The sequence below is a fragment of the Suncus etruscus genome, chromosome 5, assembly GCF_024139225.1.
Source record: "Suncus etruscus isolate mSunEtr1 chromosome 5, mSunEtr1.pri.cur, whole genome shotgun sequence".
Lineage (NCBI taxonomy): Eukaryota > Metazoa > Chordata > Mammalia > Eulipotyphla > Soricidae > Suncus > Suncus etruscus.
In genome coordinates this window covers 19138564-19160637 of record NC_064852.1, presented here as the reverse complement: position 1 = coordinate 19160637, position 22074 = coordinate 19138564, and the positions used below count along the sequence as shown (strand labels likewise).

Genomic DNA, 22074 nt, shown 5'->3' with positions numbered 1-22074 from the left:
CATGGGAGAGCACAAACACAGTCCCACATACCACAAATTATGCAGTTGAGTTTCCCACATTTGGGAAGATCGCAGGGGTCAGCACATCCGGAGTGCAATGGATAAGCCTCACCCTGAGAAAACCACCTTCGTGATCATGGTATCTCCCCTGCCAGGTAAGTATCAGACTGTTAACAATCTTATTAGTAATATTTGTATTGAAAGGATGATTTGGGATATATGAGATTAAAAAAACTGGTCAAAATTTGTCTCACCAGGAGCTGGAACGGTGGAGCATGTGGTAAGGGCATTTGCCTAGCATGCGCTAACCTAGGATGGACCACAGTTCCATCCCTGGTGTCCCATATGGTTCCCCAAGCCAGGAGTGATTTCTGAGTGTATAGCCAGGAGTAACTCCTGAATATCACTGAGTGTGGCCCCAAAACCAAAAAAAAATTTTCATCTCACTTATTTTTTTGCCTTTTTTTCTCTCCTTTTTTTGTTTGTTTGTTTTTGGGCCACACCCAACAATGCTCAGGGGTTACTCCTAGTTCTGTGCTCCGGAATTACTAATGACAAGCTTGGGCCATATGGAATGCTGGGCATTGAACCTGAGTTGGCCTCATGCAAGACAAAAATGCCTTTTCTGCTGTGCTATCACTCTGTCCCTATGTTTTATTTCATTCTTTTTGTTTTGTTTTGTTTTGGGGTCATACCTGGCAGTGCTCACCTGGCTCTGCACTCAGAAATTGCTCCTGGCAGGCACAGGGGACCATATGGGATGCCTGAATTCGAACCACCCTTGGTCCTGGGTCTGCCTCTTGCAAGGCAAATGCCCTACCTCTGTGTTATCTCTCTGGCACTATTTCAATTTTTTTTGTTTGTTTTGTTTTTGGGCCACACCCAGTGACGCTCAGGGGCTACCCCTGGCTATGCACTCAGAATTGCCCCTGGCTTGGGTGACCATATGGAATGCTGGGGATAGAACTGCGGTCCATCCTAGGCTAGTGTGCATAAGGCAGAGCCTTACACCCTGTGCCACCACTCTGGGCCCCCCGTTTCATTCTTTATTCTTTATTTTATTTTATTTTATTTTGGTTTTTGGGTCACACCTGGTGGCGCTCAGGGATTACTCCTGGCTCTATCTCAGAAATACCTCCTGGCAGGCTCAGGGGACCATATGGGATGCCGGGATTCAAACCACCAACCTTCTGTACCTCCATGCTATCTCTCTGCCCCCCCCCCCCATTTCATTCTTAATTGGAACTGAAGAATTAGGATCGCTTGTGGTAAGGTGGGCTGAGAGGGTCAGTGTATAATACCCATCATGGTTCTGAGGCTCGTGATTCGGGGTGAGTCTGACCCTACCACCATCTAGAATGAGCCACATGTCAGCCATCACATCTCCAAGCTCACCCACACTCAGCTTGGTAAAGACCCATTTCTTGGAGATGTGGAACTTCAGGTGAGTGGGGAACTTGAACTGGGTCTAGCACAGAGCCTCCAGCCCATGCTCCTTGTTCTATAGTGTGGAGTAGGTGATTGGCCAGGATGACTTGGCTAATGTAGGTTCTGAGAACAATTACACACCAGTCTGCATAAAGAACTATCTCCAGAGTCCCTAAGGGATTCTCTATATGAGGTTGGGGCACTCCCCAGAACATTGTTATTTGTCAACTTTGTATACCAGGCCCCATGGGTACATGGTTGTCTTTATTTTATGCACTTCTTTCCTTTAAAAAACATTTTTTTTAAATTTAAACCATTGTGATTTAATAGTTATTCATAATTGGGTTTTATACGTACGATGTCTCAGGACCAATCCCACCACCCATGGCAACCCTCTATCAATATTCTCTGAGTCCATCCCAAGCCACTATCATTCTACCAGCCTGCCATCTTAATAGGTACCTTTTTAAATTTGGTTGTTAAAGTTTGGATCTCGTGATTTCATTGTTGCTGACTCTGGTTTGGATATTTAGTTATGTCCTTTCTTAACACCACCAAATGCACCTGAGGCCCCTTACATCTTTCCCTTTTTCAGGCTGGATAATATCCTGTTGTCTGGATGGACCAAACTTCGTGAGTCCATTTTGGTTGATGGGCACTTGGTTGCTATTGTGAATAATACTGTGCAGAACAGGGTGGGTGCAGGACACATGACCCTAAAATCCTGCTTCCCTTTCTTTGGGGGGAGTCCTCAGTGCAATTGACAGAATTCCACTTTTACTTTGTGATAGAAAGATCCAACTTTCTTCTTTCATTTGCCTTCCTATCAATTGTTAACCAGGGTCTCTTTTTCTCCACATCTTCCCCATAAATCTCTTTTTCTAAAGATGACATGTGTGATTCCTTTTAATAAGACTATGAGATAAAGCACGGTTCACGTCTATGGCTCATGCCCTGTTTCCTATGTATTCATGAATAGAGGCTGGGGGAGGGAAAAGAGCTTGACTTCCCAACCTGCTTTGCAGGTAGAGGAAGTCAGGTGACATTGTTCTGTCCAATGAACTGCAATTCTGGTCCACGTTCTAGAGAAAGTCAGTCCATGCCATTTTTACTTCCTTCTTCTTACAGAATTGGGGTCCAGGCATCCTGCTTCTACCATGAGGCTGTGCTTAAGGAGGATGGATCCCTGATGAGCCATAGATTCACTGCATATTGTACTTCCAGTTCACGTCTCACGTGAGATCAATAAATCCTCTCTTCATGCTACGTTAGCATAAAGTCACTTTATGTGCTGCCTTTAGCTTTTTTATGTTCTTGTTGATGGTGGCCAAATTCTTTCCCGAGCACATCAGTTCATGCCTCAGAGGTGGGGATGAGATTTGAGGTCACGTCTGTCTTCTAGCATCCAGGATGTCTGTACTCCAAAATTCCTGTGTCACCCGAGAGTGGCCTGGTGACACCAATCATGTAAAAAATCGGGACTAGGCTATCCTCTGCACCTGTTAAAATACCAACTGGGAAGAAGATTGACAGCCAAATGGTGAATAAACCTCAGTTGTGGACAAAGTTTCTATGTTTCAGAGTATCCACCGTTATATTGTTTCGGTGGAAAATTTCAGCATCACCAATAAGAGAGTTCAGAAACTATGCAAAACCATCAGATACCACACAAATGTTCAAGGAGTCTCTGATGGGATAGCACAGCAGTAGGTCATTTGCCTTGCACAGCTGATCCTGGCATCCCATAAGGTCCCCTGCTAGGAGCGATTTATGAGCACAGAGCCAGAAGTAACCCGAGTGCCACCGGGTGAAACCCTAAAACTAAAAACAAACAAACAAAACCCAAAAAAACAAGAGTATGTGAGGCTGGAGAGATGGCACAGAGGATTGGAGCACAACTTTTGAATGTTGAAGCCCCTGGTCTATCCTTGACACTGTACACCCCCCGAGTGTGACTCCCCAAAACCACCCCAAACTGAATGGGTGTATATTATATACAATATTGAGTGGTGGAATTATGCCCAAATATTGAGTGGTGGAATTATGCATGACTTCATTGTCCTATGTATGCTTTTCCTAGTTTCCAAATTTCCAAGTGGGTGTTGTAGGATCAGGCAACCAAAGCCTCATGTTTGCAAAAACATCAGCTCTAGGTCCACAGAGAGTCTTGAACAAACGGGTCTTGTGTCAGGATGCCCATCTACTTTCCATGCCAGAGCTTGCCAAGAATTGAAGGTGGGGGTTGGCAGGTGTGGGGTTGCGGTGGGTGGGGGCAGCACACAGATATATATCTGGATCTTGCGGGCAAGGCTTCTACCTCTGTTCCTCACGTGCTTGCTGCCCACCCTGCTCCCCACAAGCCTGGTTCCTGGACACAGAGCCTCAGGGGGAGCAGTGCATGGCTCCACCCCTGATTAAAATGCTCCACCACATAACACAGTAATAGAATGAGAAGGTGATTTCTCCCTCAAATGCGCTGCGGTTGAGATGCACCAAGAGCTGCTCCACTTTGCTTTGGCCTAATGTGTGGATGAGAGGGTCCAATCTGCAGTCGTTGGCTGCTTAATTATGCCTGAGCTGAGAGCACAGCAGACGCGCCCACCACCATGCACGTTGGTTGATTAAGTGAGCGGCCAAACAGGCAATCAATAATTGACTCAAATATTCAACACCCCGCCTGGCTTCCTGTGCTGGGAAGTTTCTGAGAGAGCGTGGTTCACTGTTGGATGTTCTGTAGGCCTGGGGCTGCTCAAGGCTAGAAGCTTGGCCACTTGTGTGAGTTTTCTTCAGACCCAGGGAGTAGGCTGCAGGCAGGTTCAGCCAGGCCACACCCCTACTTGCAGTATTTGGATTTGTTTAAACTTTATTTATTGATGAATTGATTCATTGATTGGTTTTTGGGCCACACCTGGTGGCACGCAGGGGTTACTCCTGTCTCTGTGCTCAGAAATCGGCCCTGACAGGCTCAGGGGACCATATGGGATGCTGGGAATTGAACTAGGGTCTGTCCTGGGTTGGCAGCATGCAAGGCAAATGCCCTACCACTATGCTATCTCTCTGGCCCCAAGTTTTTTTCTTTTTCCTTTTTAAGGACTCCCCTCCAATACTGAAGGCCATCAAGATCATACTTGGCAATGCTCAGGAGTCCATGTGATACCAGGGACCATACCCAGGGCCTTAGGCAAGTCGGGAATGTTCTCCAATCTTCTGAGCCATCAACTTCACAGCCCTACTTCAAACTGTCTATGCCTCTATGGCATTTCATGTCCTGTTTAGCCCTGGCCATCTAAGAAGGCTGATCAGAACCATACTCTACAGAACCCACCATTCTCCAGGTAGCTGTCTTTTTGCTTTTGTTTTGGGATCACATCTGGGGGTGCTCAGGACTTATTCCTGGCTCTGCCCTCAGGTATCAGTCTTTGAAGTTTCATAGATCCTATTGGATGGCAAGAATTGAACCCAGGTCAGCATGAGCAAGGCAAGTGCCCTGTCCAGTCTGCAATGAGTAATTTCTGAGTGCAGAGCCAGGATTAATCCCTGAGCACCACTGGGTGTGGACCAACCCCCCTCCAAATAAAACAAAAACAACAAAAAAGTGGGGCCAGAGCGATAGCACAGCAGGAGGTCTTTTGCCTACCAATCCAGGACCAATGTTGATTTGACCCCAGTGTCCCATATGGTCTCCTGAGCCAGGAGTTATTTCTGAGTGTATAGCCAGGTGTAACCCCTGGGTGTGGCCAAAAAACAGACAACAACAAAAAAGAGAATATATATTATATGTAATATATATGTATATATATATATATATATATATATATATATATTAGCAGATTGGCTTGAAGTTAATGATGATAAACTGAGTCTCAGCAATTGAGAAACGATGGCTTGTGAGTGTGGAGGACCCCAGGCACCCCTGCAGGACTTAGTGGTGGGTACTGGGCAGAACTAGACCGGTTTCACTACTGACTCTCCCAGCTGTGTGTGTGTGTGTGTGTGTGTGTGTGTGTGTGTGTGTGTGTGCGCGCGCGTGCGTTTTGCACAATTATCAGACACAGTCCCGTCGCCTCCACTCCCTGAGTCATTCCTTCGAATGCTTGCATCTCGCAGAGCTGCCCTCGAGACAGCCTTCAACCTTCTGCCACGAATGCCAACAGGTGCCACAGACATTCTGTGGCCTCTCGCAAGCGGCTGTGGTTTTCAACCCAGCCCGTTTCTCCGGCGCAGTGCTCAGCAGCCCGAGAATGCTTTATAATAACTAATTGATGAGGGGGGCCCTTCTTCGTCTGGGTGCTTCAACCACATGCTCTCTGAGTCGGATGCGAGGCTGCAGCATGTTTTAATTAAACACTGACAACTTTAATTCTGATTGCTCATTCTAATACTCCTGAGCTGATAACACCAAGCTAATGGCTTGTTCATTTTGGAGAATATTAACAGCAGGGTGCTGCTTTCACCCAAACAGAAGATCATAATAATTAAAATCTGATATCGTTTGAAATGAACTCCTTGAAAGTCATTCATATCCACCACCACCACCACCACCCCCAACCACACACAGATGCAAGCATGCAAGTGCCAACATTCCTCAGAATTTATGAGGCCTCAGAGAAACTCGGTCCATTCTTTCCCGAAATGGAAAGTTCTCCGGGCATAGTGATGAAAGAGCCCTTACTAGGTTCAGGGGAAATTCGTGTTTTCCACGGATCAATTTCTGAGTTTCCCAGAAGAGGGGCACCATGAGAAACCCTGAAAATGAATGACCGTGGGAGCCGAGTGTATTTGTACTTTATTGCCCCAATCAAGCCTAAACTCTGAGTGCAGAATGAGACAAAGGGAAATATCAGTGTAGGGGTGGGCGGCGGGCAGAGGAGGGACCAAGCAGGAGGGAGGTTTGAAATCTAATTATACTAAGACAAGAAATAATTTGGAGAGAGGAGCCCAGAAAAATTAACTCATTGTTTCCACACATTTACCTGGAACCTTTGTTTACTGCTCTGACCATACAGGGTTACCAGACCGCTATGGGCTTTTTAGTCTATTCTTTCATTGTTGATTTGTATTGGGGGACCTATCAGGCAATGCTCAGGGCTTATTCCTGACTCAGCACTCAAGCACTACTCCTGTTTGTTTTTTGGATTTTGTGTTACACCCAGCTGTGCTCAAGGGTTACTCCTGGCTCTGTGCTCAGAAGTCGCTCCTGGCAGGCTCGAGGGACCACATGGGATGTCGGGATTCGAACTGAGGTCTGTCCTATATTGGCCTCGTGCAAGACAAAGACCTTACCATGTGCTATCACTTCGGCCCATCACTCAAGCATTACTCCTGGCAGTGTTCGGGGGACCCTATGGGATGCCGGGGATTGAACTCATGTAGGCTGCATGTAGGGCAAGCATCCTCCCCACTGTAATATGGCTCTGGCCCCAAACTGTTAAGAGTCTGTAATCTCTACTCTCCTAGAGAGAGTGAAAAAAATCAAAGCCAAACCCCAAACAAGCCAACACATGTCGACATTTTTCTGTGCTCCTGGAAAGAGAGAAAGTCTGGCTATAAAAATCCTTGAAACAAAAGGCTAAACCATACACTTCACAGGAAACAAAAAACGCAGCACACACCCCCATCCAAAAAAGCCCAATTAGGAGACACAGTTAGTGGACAAGCTTGTAGTAACAGGGTTGTTTCTTCGAGATAATTGGGACTAACAGGCCCATCACTTCTTGACAGAGCCAGAAGCCCCAGGAATGGTACAGGCTTATGGTGAATTTTCTTAGCACCATCTCCTAACTGTGATCTGCTCTTTCAAAGGTTTGCTTGCAGGCTAGAGTAATAGGACAGCTGGCTAGCTGTCTGTCTTGCATGTGGCTAACCAGGGTTCCATCCTCGGCATCCCATAGGGTCTGCCAAGCTCCACTAGGAGTAATTTCCAAGCACAGAGCCAGGAGTAAGTCCTGAGCATCACTGGACGTAGCCCTTGAACAAAAATAACAACAAAAATCGCACAACTTTGGGGCCAGAGCGATAGTACAGAGGGTAGGGTGTTTGCCTTGCACACAGTCAACCCGGGTTCAATTTCCAGCACCCCATATGGTCTCCTGAGTCTATCAGGCACAATTTCTGAGTACAGAGCCAGGAGTAACTCCTGGGTGCTGCCAAGTGTGGTCCAATGTTCCTCCCCAAAATAATTGCACAATTAGATGTTTCTCCCTCTTTCTCCTCTTTTTTGTTTTTGTTTTTGTTTGGGGGCCACACCTGGTGGTGCTCAGGGGTTACTCCTGGCTCCGCACTCAGAAATCACTCTTGAGGGACCATATGGGATGTTAAGAATAGAACCTGGGTCTGCAAGGCAAATGCCCTACTGCTGTGCTATCTCTCCTGTGCTACTGGCAACCTCTGAAGGGGAGGTGGGTGGAGGGACAGGAAAACAACTGTAAAACCCGAGACAGCAACATACCTCTCACTCTTGTGGGATTGGCCATTCATTTCCACAGTGTCTAAGTGCTGTTTTTCTCATGCAGAGCAAGCACACACCTTGTTTTGGCAGAATTTGTCTTTCCTCTAATACAAGTAGTGGATCTGCACTGAGGTGATGGGCCAGGAGGGTTGAGGCTGGAAAGAATGGGGAGATTTTTAGGGGGTGAGATGAATTATCTACATGATATTAATACTGAGGGACATGTAGAAACAACCTATTTTGCCATGATCTTGTTTCATGTGGGCATACTCATTTTTATTTGGGCAGTCAGTCACACTCCTTCACACTTTCTGGGCAAAGAGATGGTCCAGAGAGCAAAGTGCATTATCAAAATCATGCACTTACTAAAGTACTAACCAAAAAGCCCTCATATTTCAAGGCCAAGAGCACAATCCTTGGGTTCTATTCCTTCTATCCTGCATGCACTGCTGGTTGTAAAGACCAAACACTCAAAAGGAACACAGATCTATCTTTGGCCTCACCAGCCACCAGGGCAGATCAGCCAGGACTCAGGACACGGGCATTTTCTTCTCTCTGGCTCATTCCTTGAGTAGCTGTTTCTGTTTCTTCTTTGTCTTTTCACACACGCACATCTCTCAGGAAAGTGAGGTCCACTTAACAGTTTAGGGCACTCTAGTGATGAGCTGGTAATTCTCAGAGTTGGCATTTTTGGCTGGAACATTCCAGTACAGCCCTTATGCCTGCAGCTCAGTGCATTGTGGCATGTGCTGACTTTGTTCTCCGGGGTGGGAAGGGCCTTGAAAATCTGTATGAAGGGATGATGCCAGGTTTTTCACTGGGTAGCACATTCCAGCCCACCATTTACAGAATAAGGAAATTTCTATTTTCCTTCTTCTGGGCATGCACTTAGAATTGAAATGATTGGACTATTATTTCTCCTTCCGAATTAATGCTGTGGAATGCTACTTGGCCACTGTGTCAGTATCCTCCACATTCACCCACTAGTTTCAGCTTCCCTTGATGCCAATCAGAATCAATTATTATTCGTATGGTTGCCAAATGCTAATTGTCCTCCTCCTAGGCCTTCTAATTTATGAGTTGGCTTTCTACTGCAGGGAAGAAACGTCCCCAGCCCCAACCCAATTTATGTATGAATCTGAGCTTATTGCATTTGATAATCATTAAAACTCTTTTCCTCCAAAACTGGACGATACTTTGTCACCCTGAGTCAACTTTTTGGTTCTTCAGAACCAGACAGTGGCAAATTGCAGGAAACACAAAAAAGATTCTGTATTTCCCAGTCACTACTAAGAAAGCCGAGTTGCAGCCTGACTTCCTCATGTCAAGATTGGTCCCCTTTTTCTGGAGCATCTTTTCATTTCAGAGAAATAAACCTCCCAGGAGGAGAGCATCCTCTACTCCAGCATTTTTCAACCACTGTGCCGAGAGATATTGTCAGGTGTGCCGTGGGAAAAATTTCTAATTACATCCATAACATGTGGCTTTGGCTCACAAGTAGACCAAATCATTAGCATCATTTATTATTTCATAATAAAGTCATTATAACATAATTTCTTTGTGCTTATTTGATTCCTCTTCAAGAGAATTACTTTCTATATAGTCAATATAGGCACAGAGTTAAATTCTTTTTTTTTTTTTTTTTTTTTTGGTGGTGGTTTTTGGGTCACACCCGGCAGTGCTCAGGGGTTATTCCTGGCTCCATGCTCAGAAATTGCTCCTGGTAGGCACGGGGGACCATATGGGACGCCGGGATTCGAACCGATGACCTTCTGCATGAAAGGCAAACGCCTTACCTCCATGCTATCTCTCCGGACCCTTTTTTTTTTTTTTTAACATTTTCTGTTTTTGGTTTTTGGGTAACACCCGGCATCGCTCAGGGGTTACTCCTGGCTCTACGCTCAGAAATCAACCTTGGCAGGCCCGGGGAACCATATGGGATGCTGGGATTCGAACCACCGCCCTTCTGCATGCAAGGCAGACACCCTATGTCCATGCTATCTCTCGGCCCCCCCCCTTTTTTACCATTTTATTCATTCATTTATTTATTTTTGTTTTTGTTTTTGTTTTTTGGGCCACACCCGTTTGATGCTCAGGGGTTACTCCTGGCTAAGAGCTCAGAAGTTGCCACTGGCTTGGGGGGACCATATGGGATGCCGGGGATCGAACCGCAGTCCTTCCTTGGCTAGCGCTTGCAAGGCAGACACCTTACCTCTAGCACCACCTCACCGGCCCCTTATTTATTTATTTATTTATTTATTTAATTTTTTTTTAACATTTTCTAATGATGGTGTGCCTCATGATTTTTTTTTCATGAAATAAAAAAGTGTGCTTTTGCACAAAAAGTTTGAAAAACACTGCTCTTCTCTGCCCTTTTCATTCGCACCTGCCTTCAGGTGTTTATTTGTGAAGGTGCCTTTGTGTTTATTTGATTCCTATTCGAGAGAATTATTTTATATTTAGTCAATATAGGCACAGAGTTAAATTTTTTTCAACATTTTCTAATGGTTGTGTGCCTCCTGATTTTTTTTATAAGAAAAAAGTGTGCTTTTGCACAAAAAGGTTGAAAAACACTGCTCTGTTGAAAAGGTTGAAAAACTCTGCCCTCTCCACCCGCACCTGCCTGCCTTCAGGGCCCCAAAGGGCGGCGCTGGTGCCGGGAAACTACATCTCCCAGAGGCCCCAGGGCGTGCGTTACGTCATCAATGCGCGCGGCGGCGACGGCGGCGGCGACTGCGACGGGCGCGCTGTAGGGGCGGCATCATGGCGGACGTGCTGAGCGTAGGTGTGAACCTGGAGGCCTTCGCCCAGGCCATCAGCGCCATCCAGGCGCTGCGCTCGAGCGTGAGCCGTGTGTTCGACTGCCTCAAGGATGGCATGCACAACAAGGAGACGCTGGAGGGCCGCGAGAAGGCCTTTATCGCGCACTTCCAGGACAACCTGCACTCGGTCAACCGGGACCTCAAGTAGGTACCAGGTCCCCATGGGGGGCCCTAGCTTGGGACGCTCAAGATCGGGGGCAGCACGACCAGCCTACCCTCCACCAGGGCCATCCCCCCACTTCTGCCCCTCGTGTTCGCACACTGTCCCTCGTCTCCAAGCTTCTGCTATCCCCTTAAGGGACACCCCAATACCCCATCCCAAGCTTTAGAGGTTCCCTTCCTTTTGCACCCCCTGAGTGCTGGCTGGCTTCACAGTTCTGGGGGTCCCCTGATCCACAGGAACTTGCTCTTGACCCTCAGGCTTTGACAAATGGGGCCTGGACCACCTGTCGAGCCTGATCCAAGCCACCCGCATCCTGCACGGGGGTGACCCAGCCTGACCCTGGGGCGCACGTCTGTAATTCCCGCTTGCCTCAGCTCCCTTCCCCAACTTGCCCCCCTTTCACCTCCACTTTTCGAGCTTTTCGGGGTTCAGTGGGAGCGTGGCTGTCACCCCTCTGGACAGCCTCGCTGGGTCGCTTCGCTTGGGGCTTGGCTGTTTTCCCCCACTTTTTGCCTTTTTCAAGGCAGAACTCAGCAAGGGGATCCCCACCCCAGGTCATGGTGGTGGTTGCTGGCAGCCACTTTGTTTGTTTTTTTCCTTCCCCAGTTGGTCCCTTAAGAAATAGGTGGGAGGAGAATGGAAGAAAGAGGCCATCCCAAGGCGGGTGCCCCTCCCCGAGTTGTCTTATGCCTTTTTTGGGGGTGTGGACTGGATATCACACATCTCTCTCCAGCTCCCCCAGCGTTGGCTGTTGGCTGGTGGGTGTCCAGTTAGTGGTTTTGCCACCCAAAGGGACAGGCTGGGGGTTCCTCTTTGTGCCAGTCCCCCCTCTGGGGGGACACCGTGCTAAGAAGTTTGGGGGCTTTCCTCACCTTTGTGTAATAGCGGCAGGAAGGTGGCTGTGGGAAAATTGTTCTCAGAGCCCCGTGATGAGATTTGGGGTGGCCCTGGAAGGTGCTGCTGCTGTTGTCTTACTCTGCCCGCTACTTGGGGTGTCCCTGCTGGATGGAGGCAGGTTGACACAGCTCCCCTTGGTGGCTTTCTGTTCTATTTATTTATTTTATCTCTTATTTTGTGGCACCATCCTTGAGCCTCATGAATAGATTGGTGCGTATGTGAAGATTATCATCATTTGTCCAGGTACTTGTGCTTCTGCCAAGTGTAACTAGGTACTTATCAGAAAGCGCTCAGGCAAGGCAGTGTTCCACATCTCTCAAAGTCTCCTCTGTCCCGCAGTGCTGTTTTCAGTCCTGGTTTTAGGGGCGATGTTGACCCCATTGCTCATTTCTCTTCCTTCTCTCCCAATGGCAGTCAAGACCCTGCTTTTCTTTTCTTTTCTTTTCTTTTCTTTTTTTGTTTTAATTTTGGTTTTGGGTCACACCCAGTGGTGCTCAGAAATTGCTCTTAGCAGGCTCGGGAAACTATATGGGATGCTGGGGATCCAGGTCTGTCCCGGGCCAGCTGCATGCAAAGCAAATGCCCTACCACTGCTATCACTCCAGCCCCAAGACCTTGATTTTCAATTAGGACAAATTCCTAGGAACTTTGGAGATGATCTTTTAAGCTTACAAAAAGTATTTCTTGAAACTGGAGCCATAGTTAAGCGGGGAAGGCATGTGCTTTGCATACGGTCAACTGGGGTTCAATCCTCAGCATCCCATATGAGCCTCTGAGCACCTCCAAGAGTGAGCCCTGAGTGCAGATTCAGTAGTAATCCCTAAGTACTGCCAGGTGTGATCCCAAAACCAACAACCAAAAAGGATTTCTTCTGTGCTCAGGAGTAAGTCTTGGCAGTGCTTGAGGGAGACCCTCTGTGATGCTGTGGATTGGACCAGGGCAGGCACCTTAACTCTTGATAAGGGTATTTCTGTGGGTCCTGAGAGATGGTACAAGAACAGGCTAGTGTGAGAAGCGGTTTTTTGGCTCTTGTGGTTGATCTAACACCTGCATCTTTTTTTTTTTTTTACACCTGGATTTTAGTGTGCTTGACTTCAATCCCTCTTTCTTTCTCACGCTTTGCAGCGAGCTGGAGCGTTTGAGCAACTTGGTGGGCAAACCGTCAGAGAACCACCCCCTCCACAACAGTGGGCTGCTCAGCCTGGACCCCGTGCAGGACAAGACTCCACTCTATAGCCAGCTCCTGCAGGCATACAAATGGTCAAACAAGGTAAGGCCAGTAGTGGGACTCTGTATTGTTTGCATTTCTTCCGGGCAGGGAGGTTAGGGTAAGATTTTATTGCTTTTGCAAAAGTAAGATGTAGCAGAGTTGGAAGTTTCAGGATTACCTTGTGAGTGATGCTTTCTTATTTTCTTGTATTTGTTTTGTTTGTTTTCGGGCTATATCTGATGGTGTTCAAGGCTTGCTCCTGGCTCAGTGTTCAGGTTTATACCTGCTGGTCCTCAAGGGGGCCTATGTGTCACTAGAATCAAATAGAGTTCTGTTTCCTATTCTGTTTTCTCAGCCCACCTGTGAGCTGTTTCATTTTGTGATTCTTTGCAGTTGTTTTTTAATTTTATTTTAAAGTTTTTGGGTCACACCAGCAATGCTCAGTGCTTACTCCTGGCTCTACACTCAGAAATCAGTGGCAGCGTTCAGGGGACCCTATAGTATGCTTGAGATGGAACCTGGGTTGGACACACACAAGGCCGGCGCCCTCTCCAATGTACTACCTTTCCAGCCCCCTGCAGTGTTGTTTCTTTTTTGGGGGGCGGGGTGGTCTCCGAATCCTGCAGACCTGCAGATCTTGGAGACTCAGGATAACATCTTGCGATTCTCAGTTGACCTTGAACTGTCTCTCTGGCCTTCCTTTGAAGTCTCTGAGAATCAGTCTTGCGTAGACAAATCTGTTTAGAAAGTTTTAGATCAAGCGCATGGAACCTGGAGCTCCACTGTGGGGAGCAATTTTCCAGGCCACCCTGCATCCTACTGGACAGGCTGTGGCATGTACGTTGGTTCACCAGATTCCCAAAAGGTCCTGATCCCACCATGGTATGAACTATTGGTCTATTGGTGTTTCCCCAAGTGATGGTACTCTCGGGGTGCTGGGCTAGACTTGGATACAACTTGGAGGGCATTTTTGCTTATTTGTATTAAGAGGATGAGCTGGGGGCTTTTTTTCCCCCCTGGAGAGGAGGCAGCAGGTCTGGTGAGTTTGGAGCCCCTGGTGTGGCGCCCTGAGCCTCTCCCCGAGTGTCCCCCACCATCGCTGGAAGGACATCATAAGTATCTTTGATGCAGGTCCTTGTCTCAGCCCTCTGATGGCTGTGCCTCTACTGGGGACTGGGGTTCTGCATGTACTCCCCAGAAGTCCCTGTAGTAGGCTGGCCAATGGCTAAGATCCTGGACAAAGAAGCTTTACCCTGAAAACCATAGCCACTGTGCTGAGGCTTCTCAGGCCTGAGGAGTATGTCTGTTTGCCAACAGTGTTTCTAATGGGATGCTGTTGGGGTGTCTCATCTCCTCAATGTTGGATAACTGGGATGCCTCCGGGCAGGAAGGTGAGGGTAAGACTTTATTGCTTTTGAAAAAGTAAGATGTAGCAGGGTTGGAAGTTTCAGGATTACCTTGTAAATGATGCTTTCTTATTTTCTTGTTTTTTTTTTTTGTTTTTGTTTTGTTTTGTTTGTTGTGGGCTACATCTGATGGTGTTCAAGGCTTGCTCCTGGCTCAGTGGTCAGGGTTTATATCTGCTGGTGTTTATACCTGCTGATCTGGAGGCATCTGGGCCCCATGGGCCAGTTCCCTGGAAACATTTTTTTTTTTTTATTGTTGATGCTGAGGCTTTGGGGGCCACCCAGAATAGGGGCAGGGCCTGGGATCGAATTTAGGTCTTCATGGATGCAAGGCCAGTGCTTCTTCCACCTCTTAGTGTGTCCCTGCTGTGGTGTCCATCTTAGGGACCAGCCATGAAGGGCTCACTCCTGGGACTTCCCTCTAGCCTTCCCATTGTCTTGTACCCCCTTCCTGTGGATAAGCCTGGACAAAATTTGTGGTAGGCCTAGGTTCCTCTTTGAGCTGCCCTCAGGGATGTTTGCAGTGGTTCCTGTGGTGGGGGTCCTGATTGTGAGCCACAGAGGCTGCTCTTTCCAGGGCTATTAAAGCAGGAGCTGGTACTGGGGTGCCTGCAGTTAGCCCTGGGGATGTGGTAGGCAGAACTCTTCTCTGAGTGGAAACTCCTCTCTGAGAGGAAGGATCAGTTGCCAGTGGTAATGGCATCTGCCTTTCTCCTGCCTGATTCAGGCTGGCCTGGTGTCCCGTACCAGAAAGAGAAAGGGTCGGTCACTGTCACGTGTGACTGTCATCCCTGTGGGCCTCCTGGTGTCCAGGCAGACCCGACAGGGGACTTAGCTGTCTCAGTTGCTTGGTTCTACTCTGTTTGGTTCTTGGCATGGTGGGAAATCTCTGATGGCCCTTAATTTGCAGCTGGAGAGGTGGGGGAGGCCCACTTGAGGGTTGCGGCTGCTGGGTGGGAAAGTTGTAGAATCCTGTGGGCAGTAACCAAGGGGTTGATCATGCTGTCCTCTGACCATGGGTGTGGTCCTTGTGTCACTTCTTGAACTACTCCCACCTTCCCTGTGGGCTTTTACCTGCTGTGATATGCTTTTGGGTGACTGGGAGAGTCTCCCTCTTGGGAATCCTCGCATGGAAGCCTAGTGGGATGAAGGAGGGCTGATGGTGGTGAGTGGAAGCTAGGGGCATAGCTGGGGAACTGAAGCTGCTGAGTTGAGGGTAGCAGGAGACCATGGCCCTTTGTGCTGAAGGGGACTTGGTGGTTTGCTGGCTGGAATACTTTAAATAGAGGTTCCTGGGGCCTGAGTGATAGCACAGTGGGTAGGATGTTTGCCTTGCACACAGCTGACATGGGTTCGATCTCTGGCATCCCATATGGTTCCCTGAGCCTGCCAAGAGTGATTTCTTTTTTTTTTTTTTTGTTCTTGGGTCACACCTGGCAGCGCTCAGGGATTACTCCTGGCTCTACGCTCAGAAATCGCTCCTGGCAGACTCAGGGGACCTTATGGGATGCGGGGATTTGAACCACCGTTCTTCTGCATGCAAGGCAAATGACTTACCTCCATGCTATCTCTCCAGCCCTCCAAGGGTGAAGTAACCCCTGAGAATCGCCAGGTGTGGCCTCAAAACAAAACAAAAGAAATAGAGGTTCCTATTCCTGTTTTCCATCCCTGGTGGGAAAGAGGTGAGAAGAGAAATAAGTGACTGTTAGGTCCTGGAGGCACTGTGGGCTCAGGGCAGGAAAATTGGTCCCCAGCCAGCATCCTAGGGAGCAGTAAGAGGCATGTGTGAATGAAGGTGTTGGCTGGGTCCCTGGCCTGTGAGCTCACTCACCTGTTCCTTGGGGCTCCTAGAGAGGGACAGGGACTACCTCTGGCTTGTTAGAAACTAAGAATCATGCAGATATCTTGACTGTAGTAAGCCAGACAAAAGGCTTAATGATCTGAGCCACAAGGTTAAGTTGCATTTCCCCAACTTAGCCACCGTTCTCTCTGTGGAAACTTGCAGCCCGAATTTCTTTTGGTTTCAGGTTAGGATCTAGGAGAACAAACATGCTCCTCAGGGCCTTAAACTAGACCAAAGCAGGCTACATTTTATCCTTGAATTTTATCTATCATCTATCTATCTATCTATCTATCTATCTATCTATCTATCTATCTATCTATCTATCTATCTATCTATCTATCTATCATCTATCTCTCTATTATCTGTCTGTCTGTCTGTCTATCTATCTATCTATCTATCTATCTATCTATCTATCTATCTATCTATCTATCTATCTATCTATCTATCTATCTTATTTTGCTAGTTTTGAATGGTCATTTGAAATGTGGCCTGCACATTACTTGCTTTCCCTGTGTCTTTTATGGAAGCTGGCTGTTCATGGGCTAAAACACTTCTGTTGAGATAGCGGGGAAAGCTGATTCATTTCTTATTTCTGTCATGGGTGGCTGATGTTTGATTTGACTAAGAGGCTCTAGTGTAGATTGGGTAGATTATAAGCATACAAGAACTTCAGAAAGAAGAGAAAAGCATATGCGGAAGGATGCCTATATACCTGTGTTTGATCAATGCAGGAAGATGCCCCCAAGAAACCAGCCAATTTGCAGCAAACAGTTAATATTTATTTTTCTTGTCTCACAAATGACAAGTTTTGTGCATTTGTGTTCCTGTGTGAGGGTGGGGGGGATTAGTACCAGCAGTGCCTCTGTGCTGAGGGATTGCTTTTGATGGGGCTTGGAACCAGTTGGTTGCTGGGGTGTGTGTCATTGTTGCATAATTCGTGGCTTTATCCCTATACATTTACTCTGCTCCCTGAAAAAAACTTTTTATTTATTTTTATTTTGCTTTTGGACCACACCTGGCAGTTCTCAGGGCTGACTCCTGGTTCTATGCTCAGGAATCACTTTGGCAGGCTTGGGGGACCCTTTAGGATGCTGGGGATGGAACTTGGGTTGGCCACATGCAAGCAGACACATGATCTGCTGTACTGTGTCTCTGGCCCTGAAGAGAGATTTTTTTTTTGACTGCCAAAGTGTTCTTTGTTATCTTTCTTCAAAGAGTTGTAGCCAGGCAGTACATCAATACATTCAGTGAAGTTTGGGGTAACTGGTCAGTGTTAGCTTTCTGCGCCATTGGCTGAGCTGGAGGGAAACGTGGGAAGGGCTTGATGGCTCCCCATGAGGTGACGAACTTTGTCTTCCATGCTTTGAGCCACTGAGGCCTCCTTCATGCCTAATGACCAATTATTTCTCTTTGTGGACTCTTCTAAGTTTCGGTCAAGTCAGTTGGAATATTAACTACTTGGTAGTCGGCATCACTGCTGGGACACATTTAAAATGGAACCGAATTGCATGAAAGGCTGTCAGATTGCTGGGCCAGCACTTTGCCCACGCTCAGTCTGACAGTCGCACTGTTGGCTGCTCGGCTTCTCGGGAGACTGTCCTAGGAGGGTGACAGGCATGCTGGGTGCTCTGGAAGGGCAAGAGCTAATTGGCAGCAGTGCTGCCCTGACTGAGAGTTGGGCACAGTGTCTCCTCGTGCTCTGAACGACTGATGGCTCTTTCTGCAGCCTTCTGGGGTCTTCACCCACGTTTCATTGAAAAAAACCGGCCAGGGCATCTAGGGGTTATCTTTCCTTGGCGAAATGTGGGCCCCCGGGTACATCCATTTGCCTGGGCTGGGAGCTGAGTTATAAACATCTGTTTCCTTTTATGGTTTTTTGTTTGTTTTGTTTTTTGGGGGGCCACACTCGGCAGTGCTCAGGACTTACTCCTGACTTTGTGCTCAGAAATTATTCCTGGCTTGGGGGACCATATGGGATGTCAGGGATCGAACCCTGGTCAGTTGTTTGCAGGGCAACTTTCCTGCTGTCTTGCTGCTCTGGCCCCATAGAGATGTACCGTATTTTCTGGCGTATAAGACAACTTGTGAAACAAAAAAAAAGTCAACCTAATTGGGGGTCGTCTTATACGCTGAGTATATCCCAAAAAAAGGTTTCAATATGCCGCTAAACGAAAATTGTCTGAATATTGCCACAAAACGAATTTTCCAACTCGATCCTGCACCAATCACTGCCAGGCTGCTCGGACTGTCTCTCTAACTCAGCCAATCGAAGCAGGCTTTTGATGCATGCAAACTAGACAATGTTCTGGACCCGAATCTACACTGTCAAAAGCCTGCTCAGATTGGCCAGAGTCAGAGAGGACGTCTATTACAGTACAACCTTTGGACCTTTGCTTGTTGTGATTGGCTCACTGTGGAAGATACAGTTGCAGCACAGGAACATTCTGTCTTATACAGCAAATATAGGCCTAAACCTATGTTTTTTTTGTTTTTTTTTTTTTTTTTTGGTTTTTGGGCCACACCCGTTTGACGCTCAGGGGTTACTCCTGGCTATGTGCTCAGAAATTGCCCCTGGCTTGGGGGGACCATATGGGACGCCGGGGGATCGAACCGCGGTCCGTTCCTTGGTAGCGCTTACAAGGCAGACACCTTATCTCTAGCGCCACCTTCCCGGCCCCTAAACCTATGTTTTAACTGTAAAATTAGGAGGTCGTCTTATACGCCGGAAAATACAGTACTTAAAAGACACACTTCATTTGGGCTAAGTCCCTCCAGATGAGCTGCTGCAGAGGAGGTGGATACTGACATTGGATACTGCCTTCCCCTCCTGGAATCCTGCTGCCTTCACTACCCCAGGGCAGCTGGTCAAAGCCAGACTGTGCCAGGCTCCTGGAACTTGGTTCTGTTGGGGTTTGGGGTAAAGAGGGGCTTGTCTGAAATCTCAGCATTTGGGCAGGAGTGAGTGTTAACATAGCATGGGATTTACTGGATTCCTTTTCTATCACTACACAGTCTCCTCAGCCCTGTCAGGAGTGATCTCTGAGCCCAGAACCAGGAGTCAGCCTTGATCACTGCCAGGTGTTTGTCCCTCCCTCACCCCAAAAAAGAAGAAATGTCAGTGCCTACCTCTTAAGTTTTCTGTGCTTGGGTGCCTGAGTTCCAACCCTCACTGAGTGCCTTGACCAAGTGGAACACTTGGAAAGCCTCAGTTCCTCTTTTCTACATGGGAGAGATGCTGGCCAGAGAGCTGCAGTGGCAGTAGACCAGTGCCATGTGAAATGCATGCTGCAGCACCCCAGGATGGTAACAGGCAGGTGTGTATTTGTGGCACACCTGGTGAGGTGGCACAGGCTGGGCCGTGAGTAATTCTCGTCCCCTAGGGGGCTCCCACATGTGTGTCTGGTCTTCTCTGGATGCTATAAGGAGATGTCACTAAGCCATCCTGCTCCCCTTGGTAAGACGGGGTACACACACCAGGAGCCTGGATGGGTGGGAATAGCTTAAGTTTTGAAGTTGGCACCTTCTGGAAGCTGTTTCCATGCAGAATCTACAGCGCAGCTGAGCCTGAAACAGCAGCTGTTCTGGGAGCTGGTGGCTCATCCCCACCGAGCCTGCGGACTCGGCATCTTTGGCTATGGCAGTGGCACTGGCTTTTTTTTTTTTGTTTTTGTTTTTGTGCCACACCCGGTGACGATCAGGGGTTAATTCTGATTATGCACTCAGAAATCACTCCTGGCTTGGGGGACCATATGTTTCGCTGGGGATCAAACCCAGGTTTGTCCTGGGTCAGCTGCATGCAAGGCCAATGCCCTACCGCTGTGCTATTGCTCTGGCCCTGGCACTGGCTTTCTTCCTTGGGGTTCCATGTTGGCACATGGGGTCAGATGGGACTTTTTGGAACCTTTCACCTAAATAGGGAGGGCAGGGCAGTTCCATGGTGCTTGCTGGGCCCTAGGGGATAAGGGACAGCATTCCTGAGTGGTGCTTTCTTTACCTAATAATCAAGCATTCTAGTGACCCAGTCATGCCTACTTTCCTCATTTTCCAGGGACCTGCCCAGACCCCCCAGATAAGCTCATTTCTGGATGCCAGCTCACCACTTCTGATGCCTTTGCCATTTGTTCCCTGACAATGTTTTTTTTTTTTTTTTCTTTTTTTGGTGTTTGGGCCACACCCAGTGACGCTCAGGGGTTACTCCTGGCTCTGTGCTCAGAAATCGCTCCTGGCTTGGGGGACCATATGGGACGCTGGGGGATTGAACCTCGGTCCGTCCGATGCTAGTGTGGGCAAGGCAAACGCCTTACCCCCTGCACCACCGCTCCGGCCCTTTACTATGTTTCTTTATCTTCTACATCTGACAAAGCTGTTTGATTAGAATGTGGAGGTGTTGACCTACACACATATAGATGAATAAAGATAAACTCCTAAAATGCCACAAAATTGTAAATCAATGATAAGTCGATTAAAAATAAATGTCTTTTTAGAGGGCTGGAGATAAAATGCAGTAGGTAAGTGCTTGCTTTGCATGCAGCTGACCTGGATTTTATCTCCAGTCTCTGCATGTTTCCTCAAGCTTTTCACGAGGAGCTCTGAGCACTGCCGAGTGTCCCTGTGAGCAGAGGCTCTTTCCAGGACTTTGGCCAAACCTCATGTCCCTGTTCTTAGTTGTGGTTCACTAGAAACTCACTGGATTGGGATCTACCTGAACTCGAGTTTCTAAGTTTCTCAGTTTTTCTATAAAAGAGGAGATTGGGGACAGGAGACAGAGAGAGCTCAGGCTTAAGAGATTTGCCTTAATGGGGGCTCGCCCCAATTTGATTCTTGGCACTGCTCATTGACCCTGAGTGCAGAGCCAGGTGTGGCCCAGCCACAGGTATCGCTGGCCTGGGTCTGAGGTCTCAGGGACCTTTGTGCTTTGCCTTTGATGAGCTGTGGAAAGTTCTAGGTGAAGCAGGACCCGTGGAACACTGTCTCTCCTCTCCCAGGAGTGCTGAGTGCAAAGCAACCACAGTACCTTCCTCCATGCAGGTGGAAAGAGGGTGGAAGGACACAGCTTGGCATATGTTCAGGGGAACTTGGGGCCACCCTCTCCTCAGCCACCCAGCAGGACCTCTCCCCTGAGAACCAGCCATGCATGATTGGGGAGGGGGATGCTGGATGCTGCCTCCGACCCTCCACATCACAGGGGAGGGCTTTTGGGGTGGGGGCCTCACCCTACGCAACTGCCCGGCCCTTGCCCCTGCTGGCCAGGATCTCTGCCCTCCTCCAAGATCTGTCCTTTCTCCTCTTCTGCTGGGGCTCCTATTATTGACGAGGAGACAGGCTACTCCCTAGGGCACTCTGGATGGAGGGCAGTAGTGAAGCTTGGCCACTCGGCTGATTCTTGCTGCGACCTAGCCTAGAGCTGCCCACTGCCTCCCAGAAGCCTTACTTCCCTGCTCACCTCTGTATGTCACACACAAACCCAGGCTGAAGATGGTGATTAGCTCAGGGCCTGGCATCAAGTTTCTCCATGTCCCACTCACCGTCTTCCATGCCTGACACCTCTTCCTTCCTTCCTTCCTTCCTTCCTTCCTTCCTTCCTTCCTTCCTTCCTTCCTTCCTTCCTTCCTTCCTTCCTTCCTTCCTTCCTTCCTTCCTTCCTTCCTTCCTTCCTTCCTTCCTTCCTTCCTCCTTCTTTCCCTCCCTCCCTTTCTTCCTCCCTCCCTCCCTCCCTCCCTCTCTCCCTCCCTCCCTCCCTCTCTTCCTCCCTCCCTCTCTTCCTCCCTCCCTCCCAGAGTAATGCCAGATGCATGCCCAGGTTGGGGCCCCATTACCAGTTGCTGTCAGTAGGCACTATTGGGCTGGGTTTGGTGCC

General features: G+C 48.2%; 1 protein-coding gene and 1 non-coding gene across 2 annotated transcripts in view; one reads left to right on the top strand and one right to left on the bottom strand.

Moving 5' to 3' along the window:
• Window positions 1-163, bottom strand: LOC126009841 (U1 spliceosomal RNA). Its single transcript, XR_007496030.1, has one exon. It is a non-coding gene; the product is annotated as a U1 spliceosomal RNA (small nuclear RNA).
• A 10435-nt stretch (window positions 164-10598) lies between these two features.
• The window catches only part of MED27 (mediator complex subunit 27), a 148928-nt gene continuing 137452 nt past the window's right edge, over window positions 10599-22074 (top strand). The window contains exons 1-2 of the mRNA XM_049774077.1: window positions 10599-10842; window positions 12884-13028. Of these exons, the coding sequence (XP_049630034.1) occupies window positions 10640-10842; window positions 12884-13028 (348 nt within the window). The 5' untranslated portion in view covers window positions 10599-10639. The remainder of the gene's footprint in view (window positions 10843-12883; window positions 13029-22074) is intronic.